Genomic DNA, 16,821 nt, shown 5'->3' on the forward strand with positions numbered 1-16,821 from the left:
ATGAGTCAGTAGTGTATGTGTACAGTGTCGGGTACAATGTCAGTAGAGTGTGTGTGAAGTGTCGGGTACAGTGTCGGTAGAGTGTGTACAGTGTCGGGTACAGTGTCGGTAGAGTGTGTGTACAGTGGCGGGTACAGTGTCGGTAGAGTGTGTGTACAGTGGCGGGTACAGTGTCGGTAGAGTGTGTGTACAGTGTCGGGTACAATGTCAGTAGAGTGTGTGTGCAGTGTCGGGTACAGTGTCGGTAGAGTGTGTACAGTGGCGGGTACAGTGTCGGTAGAGTGTGTGTACAGCGTCGGGTACAGTGTCGGGTACAGTGTCAGTAGAGTGTGTGTACAGTGTCGGGTAGAGTGTGTGTACAGTGTCGGGGTACAGTGTCAGTAGAATATGTGTACAGTGTCGGATAGAGATTGTGTACAGTGTCGGGTACAGTGTCAGTATGGTGTGTGTACTATGAGGGTACATTGTTGGGTGAAGTGTCAGTACGTTGTCGGGTAGAGTGTGTAAAGAGATTGGCACTAGGCGTGACCGGACAGGTCTGTGGAGTGTTGTGAGGGGTCCTCTGGTTTTGTTTATGGCTAACCGTGACATGTTTATGGAAAGAATATTTCCCTGTTGTCCTGTGTAAATAGTTTACTCTGTCACCGACTTTCAGCTATTGATGACACATGCCTGACGCCAACAACCAACACCCACAATGTGACATCCAATGGGTAGGTGAGTAGGTCATCGCCAGTACTTCCAGCTTTGGTTAGGGTGGGATGAACCGGGCAGTGTAACTGAGCCCTCCTGTCAGATCGGAGGAGGCGCCATCTTCCTCATCTTCGTTTCCCACTGTGCAACAGGCAACCCATTTGTATATCTTAGAGGTACACGACAAATATTTTATTATCTTTCATAAAAGTAAACATATCGATACCACTTTTTCGTTGAGAGGCATTTAAAAGTCGGAGTACTAAGTAAGGATAAAGATAAATGGATGAACAACTTCTTTATCACAATTAGGAGCAACGTTTCGGTATATGTTCTAACAGCATTATCAAGAAGTTGTTCATCCAAATATCTTATCCTTAATTTCGATTCTTCTCTTTGTCACTTTTCAAAACAATTTCTATTATTTCTATGTTTTGAGTGGTGTAAGGGGAGACTTGGTCTTCAGTAGACCTGTTCTATATTTATATTGTTACTAGCTTATTAAAAATATCAATAAATATTTCTCTGGAAGGAAAACTTTTAACATTGGAACTATCACACTGCATTATTTCAATTCTTGTCGTTGATATATTATGAAAGAAATTAATAATAACAAAATAATTGAGTTATAGAACGGAAACGTGAAAACCTTTTAATTATCTCAGAGAATTAAGACAACCATGACCTAGGTTTGTCATCACGTGACGTGGGTTTCACCAAAGTGGTAAACGTCTTGGACCTGCATTCTGACCCGCCCCGATGCAACTGAAGTACTGTTCGAAGCATCTTTTGACCAAACTCACTCATCCCCGTGCCATCACCGGAGCTCCGCCTGGCGGGCTGTTACAGGTCAACTCCTGCAAGTATTTAGTACATTCATAGAGACAAAGAATGTCCCTTTCCCCGGCCTTACCCGACGTGGAATAAACTCAAGTAGTGGTTTATGAAGCCACAAATCATCTCAAGGATCGATCCCGGGCTAGGTTTACCATAACACTCAAGGGGAAGTCAGTGGGCGGAAATGTACTACAATTATGATTTGAGCCCACTTACTTAATTTTAACGTCTTATATATCGGATGTAGTTTGTAGAGACACACACGACATGGTAAACGCACCAGGGGGATTATCTTCTGTGTTTATGAAGGAGTCGTTCCAGGCGATAGTCGGTTGACAGCTCGACGTTTACCCTTCTTGCGGTAAGTGTTTCTTGGCAGAAGAGAGATGTTTTATTGTATGAATTCTCTGTTAAATTCCAAGGTTGATATTTCAAATGCAAGTTGGATGTGCTCGTTGTGAGCCGTCGGTGTGTTGGTCACCGTGTCTCAAATCAGTGGAGTTTTTTAGATGTGTTAATAAATTATATCTGGTGAGTGAGTGAGTTGGGTTTAACGCTGCTGTGAACAGTATTCCAGTTATATCACGGCGTGTCAGCTTAATGTGGGAGGAAAGCCTGAAGTGATGCAGGTCTCAGACGTTTACCACTTTGGTGATACCCAGGAGCACGAGTTGGTGCTGACAAACCTAGAAGCATAATAGGGGCGAACCGGGATTCGAACCCACGACCATAGGTTGCAGTCGTGCCCAAGGGAAGCAACTCTGCACAGCAAATTGCGGCGCCTAAGACGACTGAGCAACTTGTGCCCCAAATTATATTTGGGAATTGAAGAACCACCCAATAAACATGCATGGCATTGAATGCCTTTTTCAAACGTTCTCTTCCATTTGATTTCTACGGTATGGTAAATTATAAGCTATCTTTTTCGATCTGTAAATTCATGAAATAAATTTTAAAAAACCGCGAAAACCTTCATATGAGAAATGACAGGGCCACATCAATTGTGTGCGACGTGTTTCAGTTGAGTCATGATGACGTCAGGAATGTATACAACGTTGAGGTCGCTCGCCCCCTTTCTTCTCCTGCTCCCCCTCGCGTCTGGGTGTGGTCGGGGTGTGGTCCACATCAAGGACAACGAGTACCGGGGAATGCTGATAGCCATAGAGGACTCTGTGCCCGAGGACTACTCACTGATCGAGAAACTACAGAGCATTTTCACCAACGCGTCGCAGTACCTGTACAGAGTTACACGGTAGGTGGCCGGGTACAGTCACGCAGTAGGTGGCCGGGTACAGTCACGCAGTTGGTGGCCGGGTGCCTGTACAGTCACGCAGTAGGTGGCCGGGTACAGTCACGCAGTAGGTGGCCGGGTTCAGTCATGCAGTAGGTGGCCGGGTGCCAGTACAGTCACACAGTTGGACACATCCGGGTACTTGGAGGAGACAACACACGTGTCCAACACTAGCTCTAACAGACCAAGGGCTATACTCGGTTCTAATCTGGGATTAGAGGATACTGACACGACTGAGGAACACAGATTGATGCGGCATCCTTTGTCCCCTCTGTTCATTATGTAATGTCGTGATGTTAATACTTATCTTCTCGATATTTTTCTAAAGCGATTTAACAAGTACGTTGTTATACATGGTACGGTGATACATAGCGAGTGGACCAGTGAAGACCCGGGTTAGAAAGGGTCGTCAGCAGCCCATGATTCCCGTAAGAGCCGACTATGCTTGTCGTAAAAGGCGACAAACGGAATCGGGTGGTCAGGCTCGCTGACTTGGTTGATGCATGTCATCGTATGCCGTTTGCGTAGATCGATGATCATGATGTCAATCACTGGTTTGTCTGGTCCAGACTCGATTATTTACAGACCGCCGTCATTTAGCTGGAATATTGGAGAGTGTGGCGTTGAACAACAAACAAACAATCAAACAGCGTGTGCCCACATTTCTCCAGTAAACACATACATGAATGTTCCTTTCCATTATCAACTTTCAGACAGCGGGCATATTTCGGTGACATCACGATCCTGGTCCCAAGGTCATGGTCAGACAGACCCCAGTATGAACCACAGACCAAAGAGACTGTAGATAAAAGCGATATTCTTATTGACCAATCAGATGACAGATTCAGCCATGGCAATCGACCTTTCGTAATTAAGACGACACCTTGCGGCGAGCTGGGACACTACATGCATCTGACCCCAGCGTACGTTTTGAACGACACCGTTGCTGCTCCATACGGCCCATACGACAAGGTGAGAAACATTCTCAGAAGGTGTATCTGACGAGAGTAGTGACGCAAAAGTGAATATTCAATTATATAACATTCTTTACATCAATCACTTGGAACAACCTTATCCAAAGTTTACACCAACAGCGTCATTTGATTGCAGACCATTAAATGGGCAATACTTGTATACAAATGCATCTGGATCAATACGGCATCTAAGAAAAAGACGGTTATTTATACATAGTGAAAGGCAAAATCAACGTTTGTTCAGAATTGGAACAGTATGCTAACGCTTACACCACGACCTTTTAGTTTAATTCCCCAAACCAAGATGTATTATTCTGTAATACAGCAAGAATCCCTGTTTCTGTCCTCAATCCAGACCATCATACATGAGTGGGGACATCTCCGATACGGGGTATTTGATGAGTACTCGGATGAAAGGTCTTCTCAGCAGTTTTATGCTGCGAGTAATGGCGAGATAGAAGGCATCCGTTGCTCGACGGCGATACGAGGGAAGTATATATCTCTTCATATCTCCCTGTAATAGAACTTTAACCATTCTATGTTCTTGTTTCTTGGTGTTTTTGTATTGCTTTCAAAGTTTAACTCCTACTACGTATTGTATACTAGTCAAAGGAAATTAAAGAAATTGATTATTTCATATTACGTGGCATGACAAATGAACTATGGTGATATTAAATAATCCGGTGTTCTTAAACTTCTTTTGAGTAGTACACAATAATTATCAATCATTTGGAACAACCTTATCCAAACCCACACCACCACATGACAAATTACTTATTGTGATATGAAAGAATCGGGTGATCCTTAACGTCTTTTGAGTAGTATGTAACATCATCCCGTTCTCTGGTTGTTATACTTGGTGCTATCAGTCCGATGTTGCCCATGCAGGTCGCTTCTATGATGTGGTCCGACAGACGGAGGGCTGTAGATACCAGGACGGACTTCCGGACGGGAACTGCCGATTCCAACCCTACACAGAAGACACACGGGGAGAGCACGGCTCCCTGATGTACTCCCAGCAGCTGCAGCATGTGAGTTGTCTCCTACAGGCGTCTGCAGACGCCGAATTCAACTGTAACGAGATCAGTTCTCTCATGGAGTGTAATTATTAACTATATTTCAAACTGAACAGTACAATTTTAGATACAATGCATTTGTTGGTGGCCATATAATGAACACTTCAGTGCTGTTCAAGCCCTGCTTTGTGGTCTGTCGGGTTTCGGGCTATAGTCCATGGACATGAGATGCAAGTTTGACACGTTAACCCAGTATTTCTGATGACATCTGAAATTCTCCCTGTGTGTCACGAATCCGTATGTTTTTATTTGTTTCAGATCGTCCACTTCTGTGACAACGACCCGTCATCTCCTCTCACCCTCCACAACCGACAGGCCACAAACAAACAGAATCAGATGTGTGATGGCCGGAGTGTGTGGGAGGTGAAGTGATGTTTTCGTCATCATGTAACCTATAACCCGGAAGTACAATATCCTATGTTACATTTAATCAGATAGTATCACTAGAATTACGGAAAATATCAAATAGAGATCCCCCAATGTCACACAGGTTTAGAAACCGCAATATTTGACATTCGGTCCTCTCATAATAACCTCTCTTTAGTAATCCTGATGAAACTTGGTATACTAAAACAACATAAAACGACAGTTGAGTTACGTCACCCAGCCTTCCGTTTGGTTGAGCTAAGAGAAACCTTGGGTCATGCTGAAGACGTTTGCTCAGTGAAACTGTTTGTTTTATATCAACATCTAATCTACTAAGGTGATGAGAGAGCATGGTGATTTCGAGAAGAATTTCAACCCTCCCCACAACGTGACGTCGACAGTGCCGACGTTCCGCCTGGTCAAGGAGAGCACCAAGCGGACAGTATTGGTGCTGGACACATCCGGGAGCATGGACTCTTTCGATAGGATCTCAAAACTCGCCAGAGTAGGTGCCCTCTCTTGTCATCTCTAAACTTCACACACACACACACACACACACACACACACACACACACACACACACACACACACACACACCTTGTGAAGATCCGGGGTAGAATAATAACCTATGCTTGTTGTAAGAGGCGATAACGGGATCAGCTGGCTAACTGGGTTGATGCTTGTTATCATATCTTCATTGCGTAGATCGATGCTCATGAAATCAATCGATTATTTACAGACCGCCGTCGTATAGCTGGAATATCGCTGAGCATGCAGTGTTCGAAATAAACACCTACATGTACCTGTAGGTCCGTTGCAGGTAGATCTCGTGTCGGGCCCGTAATTTCCATATTGTATAAGTCCTTTGACTTCAGTGAAGTTACGTGTCCATTTATTTGTCACAATAAGCTGCAGTTAAATGAGGGTCTGAAGAGTTTAGTCAGGGCCTGCAGCTTCTAAAGTGTGTGAGTCCTGATGGCAAATCGGCAAATTAGTATATTTCAAACACTCTTAAACAACGTTAAACCATCAACAAACAAAACTACTTGTATTATGAAACAGAAAACAGTCTGCACTTACTGATTACGTGTGATTTTTTTTACTAAAATATACAGTCAAGTCTAGGATCCCGGAGCAAAACAATATTTTATCATATAAAAAATCAGAATTGTAGACTTGTGAAACAAGACAGGTGACGTGTTTATGTTGAAAGTAGAACAGTATGAGCGCAAAATTATGTACGTTTGATATGTTATACTCTCTGTACAACTGACTGTCCAAACTAAACTATCCATATGCCACAGAGCACAATTGACAAAAGACAAAATGAATTTGATAATGATCAGCTACCTCAGTATTGAGATAATCATACCCCATACATGTAGGGTGGCCTAGTGGTGACTGTGTTCGCCCGTCACGCCGACGGAACGGGTTCAGTGCCTTGTGTATAGTTTATGTTGTCCCCTAGGCGGCATCCAACTACATCTCTCGCGTCCTGGAGGACGGGGAGCAACTTGGAATTGTCTGGTTCGACCGGCAAGCCACCATCAGGTCTAGTCTGCTCGTTGTCAACAACCAGACGAGGTCTGAACTTTTACAACATGTTCCCAAAACTGCTTCTGGCGCAACCAGCATCGGAGACGGTAAGTCGAGTTAATCGCATCCGATACGCAGACAGTTGCAGCCTCTCAGTCAGCACTGTGTGCCATACTGCTGGTTGAGAGGCTGCAACTGATTGCGTATGGGGTTCTATACGCGTGAGTGAGTGAGTTTGGTTTAGCGCCGCTTTTAACATTATTTCAGTTATACTACGGAGTGTCAGCTTAATGTGAGAGGAAAGCCCGAAATGATTCAGGTATCAGGCGTTTACCACTTCGGTGAAACCCACAAGCACGGGTATGGTGCTGACAAACCTAGAAACATAATCGGGGCGAACCGGGATTCGAACCCACAGTCATAGGTTTCTGGCGTGGCCAAGGGGCGAAACTCTGCACAGCGAATCGCGGCGCCTTAGACGACTGGGACAACGGTGCTATACGAATATATATCAGACGCCCGTGTGTTGGTCACCTTGGTCCAACAGTTAAGTGGTTATGTTGCCCTTGTCCTTGCAGGCATCCTGAAGGGCCTGGAGGTTCTGGCATCTACCCCGGGTGGGAACATGATCCTCTTGTCAGACGGGATAGAGACCCACCCTCCCTACATCCGGGACGTCTTGCAACAGGTGACAAACCCATGTTTAGTGCAATCTGAATTTTATGTCTGCTCCAGGTGTCCCGTTTTAGCATTTTGTAGAATTCATGTAAAGAGTGAGTGGGTTGGGTTTAACGCCGCTTTTAACAGTATTCCAGTTATATCGCGGCGGGTCAGCTTAATGTGAGAGGAAAGCCCGAGGTGATGCAGGTCTCAGACGTTTACCACTTCGGTGAAACCCACGAGCACGGGTATGGTGCGGATAAACCTAGAAACATAATCGGGGCGAACCGGGATTCGAACCAACAATCATAGGTTTCTGGCGTGCCCAAGGGACGCAACTCTGAACAGCGATTCGCGGCGCCTTAGACGTGCCCCCTCATGTAAAGAATAACGAACCTCAATTATCATGTACAGTGCAATTTACATTTTATATTTACTCTAGGTTCCAAGTCTTAATATTATGTTAAATTCAAGTATGTCCCACAACATGTATCGACCTCAGTCCCCATGTCCAGTGCAATCTGAACTAGTACTCACGTGTCGTTCATTCTGACACAGCTGGACTTCCTGTATAGGTTCTGTCTATTCTGTTCCAGATTGTTGATGCTAACGTGACTGTTGATACGATTGCTGTGGGCGCCAGTGCCGATGAACAGCTGGAGATGTTGGCACAGACGACGGGCGGTATCAGTTTCTTCCATTCCGATAGCGACATCTCCAACGCTCTCAACGACGCCTTCATAGCTTCTGCGGAGCATGGCAAATGTAGGTCTGGGTTTGTTTCTGGAGTATGTTGGACTGGAATTATTACTTAGAAATATAGCTCGACCACACAAGTCATGTTCCCGAGGTAGGGGCGTAAACTGACTATAAAAGTCTAGTTCCCACCCATGCCGAACTAGGCTGGAATTCCGGTTCGTAAACAAGGTGGATTTCAACGTGCAGATTTCGGTCGACTGCAGGATTTCCAAACACGCGAACCGCCAACTGGGCGTCGACAGATATTTTCCAAATCTTTTCATGCTTTTAATCAAGGTGTTCAAGTGATTTGATGCACCTAGCCATGTAAGACCCTATATTACAATATAAGATCTTAATTCAGATCAGATCGTCTTAACTTGGCGCCGCCATTTTGTTTGAAGCAAATGTAAGTGATACGAGAGGTGGAATCTGATTGTCAATGGGAGGGACATAGAAGGGACATAACTCGTAACAGCCACTGGTGGCGCTACGGTCGAGCCTGGAAATTCCAGCCTTGTTCGGCCTTTGTGGTCAGTTAACTCCTTCTTTAAACTTCTCCTCTGAAACCCAAAGCCTTATGAAGCCGAACGCTGATAAAAAATACTTTTCAAGAAACTATTCAAGGACTACACAACCTTGTTGTTTTATTTATCTTTGAAAAAACGGATATTGTTTAAGCTTAAAAAAAACCAAGTCATATAATCATATTTCATTAAGCCTTTAGTCCGTTAAGTGTACTGCATCTACAAACACATCTACACTAAATACACATATTGAGAGAGGATTCAGTTTTTTACAATGTTATCACTTGCCTGCTACAGCTGCCCGTCAGAGAGTCTTGCAGCTGCTCAGCCAATCGTTGCTCCTACAGGCCGGCGAGAGTCACAATGACGTCATCTTCTTTGATTCGTCCATCGGTGACAACACCGACATTACCATTGGCTACAACACTACAGTCCCGCGGGTTGTCATGGTGACCCCTGGCGGTCGTGTACTGAACTCCTCGTCCCCTGAATATACCAACGAGGCTTCCTTCAACACGTCAAACTTTCATTTCAAGGGCTACGAAGAGGTGAGACTGACTAGACTGTGCTTGTCATTGTGGGGGCTGCCAATCGATGTGGTACGCGGCTCGCAAATGTAATTGTATTTGGAACGCAGATTCTAAAATCATTTTTTTAAAATAATGTTGTACGTAAACATTTCCTTTATATAATTTACTTTTTCGATATTATTTCACTAATTTAACTTCAAATCGCATCCTTTCATAACCTATAAGGGTGAACAAATGAGACAGTAAACTACGTTTATAACGAACACGCTTATAACGAACTGGGGGGCACGGGTGGCCTAGTCGTCAGGCGCCGCGATTCGCTGTGCAGAGTTGCGTCCCTTGGGCACGCCAGAAACCTATGATTGTTGGTTCGAATCCCGGTTCGCCCCGATTATGTTTCTAGGTTTGTCAGCACCATACCCGTGCTCGTGGGTTTCACCGTAGTGGTAAAGGTCTGAGACCTGCATCACTTCGGGCTTTCCTCCCACATTAAGCTGACACGCCATGATATAACTGGAATAATGTTAAAAGCGGCGTTAAACCCAACTCACTCACTCACTATAACCAACTGACCGATATAACGAACTTATTTTTAAGTCCAAGCCATTGTTGTATATGTGCTGTTTATATGCTTGTAACAAACTAAAATAAGTGGTCCCTTTGAGTTCGTTATAACCGTAGTTTAGTGTAGTTGGTATTCGGGATTGTTGAGTAGGGGTGGGGGTTGGGGGGGTAGGCACCTTCATTCTAGCATGGTAAACACGATGATGTGCCTGGACGCGTGTACAGGAGACATATTGAGTGTCATTGTCGACGGACAGAGAAGTACTGTCCAGCATTCACATGGGCTTCAGCGACCCTGAAGGGATCCCAGGTTAGACTTGGTCTCCAGCAACCTATGCTGGTTGTAAGCGGATTTAATATGGATACAGGCGGATTTAATGGATTGGGTGGTCAGGCTGGTGAAGTGGTTGATAGCGTGTCATCTTACCCCGACGGCGTGGATCATTGTTCACGCTATCAACCACTGGATTGTCTGTTGCAGAGTCGATCACTTACAGGGTGGCCTTAAACAACAAACAAGCAAGCATAGGCTTCTGCGGGAGTCCGTTCCTGCCAGATTTTGAAATACTCAAGAAAAGTGTCAGAGTTTCGCAGATGCGATGTTTCATTAACCTTCATTATTTGCTGATGGTACAGTTGTGTTGTCCTTTTGAGTTGGTGTTGAACACGATCTAGGTGGACCCAGGGGAAAGTGTTAGTCAGGTGTGAAATTTAATTCCATGACAATTTCCGAGAATCTATTCTTCCAGACTGGCGGTCTCGCTGTGAACATCACCAACACGCACGAGGAGATCCAGGTGGTGACCTTCACCGTGTCCACACGTGTCAGGCAAGGTCAACCGGCACCCATTTTGGCACATGCGCAGTGGGGTAGATCAAGTGTTGCCTTCCCGCTCTTCCAGAATCTCTTTATCAGCGTATCGCAGGGTAACGTATCTTGTTCAAATGATAAACGAGTACACGTGTAGTGTCCCATTTCCATGAAATATATGAGGTTCAGTCCGCTTGACGTTCTCGTGCATCTTGTGACAGAACAAGGCAGTATGTAAAAGTAGTTAACGATGATAAGCCACAGTTTCAACAAAGGTGTTTCGTATCTGAGTGTGTGAGTTTGGTTTTACGCCCCTTTTGGCAATATTCCATGTCTTGGGACACCAGAATAAGCTTCACATATTGTACCCATGTGGGGAATACCTGGGCTTTGGCGTGACGACCCGCGCTACCCCACTGCCCCTTCTGAAATAATACTTGTGGCAGGCAGTATGGAAAACACATCTACATTTATCACAAAGGTAATTTTAGGGCACACTTAGTCATTAAGTATATATTAGGTGCGGTTGGGTAGCCTTGTGGTTAAGGCGTTCGCTCGTCACGCCGAAGGCGTAAATGGTAAATTATTTCAGGGTTGTCCCCCTTGCTGAAAGCGACGGTGAAGGCCACGTTGGAACAGCCAGGGTTGACGGAGGGGGAGGCGACAAGGGTCCCTCTCATGGTCAGGGACAACGGTGCAGGTGGGTGTTACATATGGATACCAGTCACTGGGATGGCAACACGTCACCTGAAGGTATACTACAGTGACTCTAAAGAAGTTAAAGAACACCCGATTAACTGCAGTCATGGGAATCAGTCATGTGGTCTTTTACTTCTTTTGCGTAGTATACATAGAACTGTAGCTGGTTTCATTATAATATACTCATCAAAAGTAGTAAAAGAACTCCTGACTTGGTTCATATGACTATAGTTAATCTGTCATGGCTTAAGCGGAACAGCAGATCAAGGTCATTCAGATACGCCAATCAGAACTTTCACCACAAAAACCATCAAAGTGGTCGTTTCCAGTTGAGTCTCTATATATTTCAGCGTTAAAACATCTCTTAAAATATCTTCCCATTTTTTACGATGAGCTACATTATATGTACGTGCCCGTGGACAACTTTGCCGTAAGTGTGAATTTACAGTATGTTTAGATGTTTAGAAGCATGTGTGGCCCAGTCGTCTAAAGCGCTGTAATTCGCTGTGAAGAGTTGTCTCCCTTGGGCACGTATGTTCGAATGGCGGTTCGCCCGATAATGTTTCTAGGTCTATCAGCACCATACCTACGCTCGTGGGTTTCACCAAAGTGGTAAATGTCTGAGACCTGCATCACTTCGAGCTGTCCTCTGACATAAAGCAGACACGCCGTGATATAGCTGTTCAAAGCGGCGTTAAACCCAACTCACTCACTCTTTTATTAGGCGCTGATGCGACAAAGGATGATGGCATCTACTCGGCTTACGTCACCAATTTCACCAACAATGGCCGCTACTACGTCACCGTAACTGTCAACGACAATGCAGCGACTGTGGTTGCTACGGATCGTGTGGTTGGTGTGGGGGCAGCGGTGGTGGATGACGGAGGGGTGACGTCAAATACACAACAGACTGTGGAGCACTTCCAGAGGTCAACGTCCGCTGGATCATTCAGTCTCACGGGCTTCGCTCCTGGTGGGTTCGTCCAGTGGGGAAAGATTTCTCTCCAATTGATAATCCGGGTTCGATTCCAATATGGTTACAATAAATGAAGTTGGTAGTGTCCCCAATGTGATATTGCAAAGATACTGCCTGGATATCGCTAAACGCTGGGCTAAACCATGAATATCCCTCCCCCACCCTCACTGGTCACGTTGGACAGGCGCCGTGGTCTAGTGGAAAGAGCGTCTGCCCGGGCGGTGGCTCAACCCCCGGGCGCGTCATGCCAAAAGACGTCCAAGGATGGCACTTGTTGTTACCCTGCCTGGCGCGTTACATTAAAGGAATATAAACAAGTTCTGGTCGCCTCGGAGTCAGTATACTGTGTCTGAATATTTATTTTGTTTGTTGTTTAACGCCGCAATATTACAGCTATATGACGGCGGTCTGTAAATAATAATCAGGAGCATCGATCTACACAGTTGGGATACGATGACATGCATCAAGTCAGCGAGCCTGACCACCCGGTCCCGCTAGTCGCCTCTTACGACGAGCTCGGGTTGCTGAAGACCAATTCTTACCCGGATCTCCACGTGTCACGTGGGGGGTCAGGCGAGGTCAGGTGAGTGGCACTGTCCCCTGTGGAACACCTGCCTGAACGACATGTTGTAGTGCCAATATATCCCACCTAATGGAACATTAGTGACGTATTTTGTTGTGTTTTTTATGAAGTTGGTAATTTGTAAGAAGTAAATGGACACGTATGAAATAACGACGTTTCGGAGCCTTCTCGGAAATAATTTATTTGACTTTTCTATATACACTTGATTTAAGAAGTCGTGTTGCAGGCACTGACATATTGCCACCTTGCAAGATTTCCGACCTCCAGGTGACCTCTGTAGGATACAAGGTGGTTCGGCTGGAGTGGACGGCACCCGGAGACGATCTCGACACTGGCACAGGTATGGGGTCGGAATTGAGTACTTTAAACTCCCGTTCCTGGAATTCCCGCAGTTGTGGTCTGTTTATTCATGTTCCCTATACCACAGACGCTGGATAAGAACAATGTGGTCATACCAGGAGTCTCGAAGCACAGAATGCAGACTGTACACGTACCTGAACCATATTATTGTCCCGTCCGCCCAGCCCTTACTGTAATGCAATAGCAAGTCTAGATTTTTCACAGGTCCTGCCATCTCACTGGGGCAGCGTGGGTCTCCATTTACATTTTAATGTGGCTGCTTGTTTCTACTATCAAAATCATATATTTTCAGAGACTAAACGTTAGCCTGTCTGTACACGGTACTACCTACGCTAACATAGTCCCGTCAGCACGTGATGTTAAGTCACGATGACCGCTGTTTATATTAAACAGTACAAAATATCTTCAAAGGGGAATAATGAACCTGATGTGCAGTAAATTGGTGAAGCGCTGGAATCGGGTATATTGATGACTACATCAGGAATGCCATCTTCCCGAGGCAAAGGAGTTAACTGACTATAAAAGTCAAGTTTCCACCCTTGCCGAACAAGGCTGGAATTCCGGAGTTACATTTTGGCTGGACCATGGAGTCCATGCATAGTCCAATCAAAATCGCGTAACGAACTAGACATCCGGTTCGCAAACAACATGGATTTCAACGTGCAGATTTCGATCGACTGCAAGATGTGGAAAGCATGTGTACCGTCAACTGAGCGTCGACAAATATTTTCCAAATCTTTTCAAGTTTTTAATCATGGTGCTCAACTGATTTGATTCGCTTCGCGAGGTAAGACCCGTTTTATTACAAAATAGATCTTGATTATCAATCAGATCGTCTTGACTGGGCGCCCCAATTTTGTTTGGAGCAAATGCATGTGATATGAGAGGTGGAATCTGATTGGTCAATAGAAGGGACGTAACTCTGTGACATTGTGTTCCAGCCACCACGTATGAGCTGTGGATGAGTACTGAGTTTGACCCACTGTATGAAAACCACACGCTGACCACACCAGTGACCGGAGAGATGTTGGCCGAGGGAGATATTATGAGCCCCGCGGCGTCCGGGACGGCAGAATCCATCGTTGTCAAACTAGATAGGGACGGTAAGGATGGGACTTTTCAATGTTTAAACAAATCAAAACTGCAAATGTAAAGCAGGAGATATATCAGATGGTCACTGGCGACATTAGGCGTGCTAAGATAAACGTCTTGTTTGTCATGACCCATCCACCCCCCAATGGTCGCAAGCGTGGGGATTACCAAAAATGATAAATTTGAGTCAAGTTTAATTGTATAGATTTCTACCTGCCAAAGAGTCTTTTAAACACCCCTTAGTTTTGAAAGTAGTCTTTAGAAACAAGAATAATTGTTTCGCGTTGTTAATTTTTTTATCATTATTTTTTTTTACCCAGGTGATGTGACGTATTATTTCACCATACTTGCAACCGATGACGTCGAACTGCGAGGACCACGCTCCAACATCGTCAGCGTTTCCATGAAGCACGTACAGCAGCCTGATGATGTCAACGTGGCACTGATTGCTGGGATAGTGACGGGCGTCTGTGTCCTGGTGGTTTTCGTTGCCGTAGCAATTGGCGTAGTGATACACCGGAAGAAGAGAAGGGGATTCATCGTCACAATCAGGAAGAAGTACCTGGGTTGATATTAGTGATACTCATCCTATTGATTCCATCTAAACATTTACAGAAACTGACTACAGTCTGGCTTTCACGTACTTCTGGGAACAAGTATTAGTTTTTAACGAATTTCCTTCACACTTCAGTTACTAGTGAAGCTTGGTTAACATTTGTTTTTCCTATAGTGACGCATATACAGACAAACTGTTTTCTGATCATGGAGTGAGACTGCTTCAGCACGTGACTAATGTGTGGTATTGTCACGTGTTGATTCCCAAGTTGTAACGCGAAGGTTAACCAGACATCGGTACGTACAGAACTAGCTTGTGAAGTCAATAAATAACCACACAAGATTAATGGGGAATCAACAAATTATTTAAAAACACAGGATTTGTGTTACAATGATCAAAGGTAATACAAAGGGCCAATGTGTGGCGGCAGCTACAAATAACAGGCCTTATTACAGAAGTCAGTGCACTCAGAAATGGCCGGAAGTCGTCACAGTCGACTGTCTTGAATGAGGCGCGTGCTCCGTTCTTTAATCCAGGAACCAGTGTTGGAATCGGGCAGAAAGAGACACGTATCCTGTCTACACTGGGCAAGTAGATAAGTTAAGTCTTAGGATTCGTCCTCACCCTCGTCTTGCTCTTATATATATAAGTACAGCAAACCTTCTAGAAACTGCTATCTCAAATCGTCTCGAATCATATAGTGATTCGACAACCTTAAAACAAGCTCCTCACAGGGGAGGGAAACGATGGTGTCAAGCGTTGGGAAGGAGTTTGGACTATGAACAACCACAACTAAATTTATAGCTGTCAAGGTCACCACAACAACTCAATATTGTACGAGCGCCTCAATCAATTTGCTGCCACTTTCAATCAACACTGCGCCATCAGCCTTCAAACAGCAACAGCTACTAAATGTTTTTATCCGTTATGTAGCAGTGCAAATGTACTACTCAAATGAAATTAAAGAACACCCAATTTTTTTCTTTTTTACTGTATCTGAATAAAAATACGTGTGGAAAGGGTGTAATCTGGGACATGGTCGTCGTGATTCTGTCCATCAATCGTAATTATCTGTTTGACCATGAAAACAATATTTCCATACAGTCAAGTCCCGTTAATCCGATATGGTTTGTTGCATATGATTATGTCTGATTACCGAGTATGAAAATAATATCAATGTTTGTGATAAAATATCGGACAACTTCACGATAGATAACGATGCGAACACGTTGTAATAAAAAATGAAAAATGAAATATTCATATTATTATGTTACATTGTTAGCGGAATATGTTTTCTAATCATGCAACCTCTAAAGCTTAACACAAACTACGGTTACGGAGTTTATGACTGGTTTAAAATACGTGTATAAAGCATATTCTGGAATGGAAGTCGCCAGTTAACGAGTCCGCTCGTCACGCCGAAGATCCGGGTTCGATTCTCCACATGGGTTCAATGTGTGAAGCCATTGATTTTGCTGTAATATTGCTAAAAGCGGAGTAAAACCATACTCACTCCTTGACGGCAGCCACGTTCTGAAGAAAATCAGGAAGCAGGACTGATAGTATCACATTTTTTATGATTTTTCAGTGATCCATTCTTATAATGTTCACCGCTATTTTGCCTTTTCAACCCAATGGAATCTGTTTCGGCGGATAATCGTGAATGGTTAATCACTGGTGTTACTAATTCACATAGTATAGTCGGTTAGACATAGTTTTGTTATTATTGCGAGTGCCATATGATCACGTCATGCAAAGACAATGGACTGTAATGATTGATAAAGTAACTGAGAGCAAAGATCTTTTTTTCGTTTCGCATGGTGCTCGTGAGATCACGCTGTCGTGTAAAGGTGTTGAGTACAAAGGGAGGTAATACAGAGTTGATTACCGTTGATGAGATCTGTAGACCAGCTGACACTAAAGATACGTGTTCAATCCTCATATATGCTGGG

At 44.4% G+C, this 16,821-nt stretch overlaps 1 protein-coding gene across 2 annotated transcripts; it reads left to right on the forward strand.

The window, feature by feature from the left end:
• Positions 1 to 493: 493 nt before the first annotated feature.
• On the forward strand, positions 494 to 15,901 carry LOC124140373 (calcium-activated chloride channel regulator 3A-1-like). Of its 2 annotated transcripts, XM_048384580.1 has the most exons (18): positions 494 to 869; positions 1,778 to 1,891; positions 2,552 to 2,782; positions 3,535 to 3,793; positions 4,151 to 4,283; positions 4,684 to 4,826; positions 5,130 to 5,234; positions 5,575 to 5,742; positions 6,706 to 6,880; positions 7,352 to 7,461; positions 8,030 to 8,198; positions 8,996 to 9,246; positions 10,542 to 10,719; positions 11,196 to 11,303; positions 12,027 to 12,275; positions 13,088 to 13,201; positions 14,163 to 14,324; positions 14,634 to 15,901. In XM_048384580.1, the coding sequence occupies exons 3-18, from the start codon at positions 2,559 to 2,561 to the stop codon at positions 14,882 to 14,884; spliced, it is 2,799 nt and encodes a 932-aa protein (XP_048240537.1). In that variant the 5' UTR covers positions 494 to 869; positions 1,778 to 1,891; positions 2,552 to 2,558; the 3' UTR covers positions 14,885 to 15,901. The 2 variants fall into 2 exon arrangements, with proteins under 2 accessions (XP_048240537.1, XP_046363878.2); XM_046507922.2 differs by lacking the exon at positions 494 to 869 and having other exon boundaries at positions 1,397 to 1,891.
• Positions 15,902 to 16,821: the final 920 nt, after the last annotated feature.

Source organism: Haliotis rufescens, unplaced genomic scaffold (genome assembly GCF_023055435.1).
Source record: "Haliotis rufescens isolate VD_foot unplaced genomic scaffold, xgHalRufe1.0.p SCAF_5, whole genome shotgun sequence".
Taxonomy (NCBI): domain Eukaryota; kingdom Metazoa; phylum Mollusca; class Gastropoda; order Lepetellida; family Haliotidae; genus Haliotis; species Haliotis rufescens.

Bases quoted from the DNA above. Each gene is read 5' to 3' on its own strand.
- LOC124140373 (XM_048384580.1), top strand. From the start codon at position 2,559: ATGATGACGTCAGGAATGTATACAACGTTGAGGTCGCTCGCCCCCTTT. The intron at 9,247-10,541 runs GTGAGACTGACT...CTATTCTTCCAG, and splicing joins ATTTCAAGGGCTACGAAGAG to ACTGGCGGTCTCGCTGTGAA. The intron at 13,202-14,162 runs GTATGGGGTCGG...ATTGTGTTCCAG, and splicing joins CGATCTCGACACTGGCACAG to CCACCACGTATGAGCTGTGG.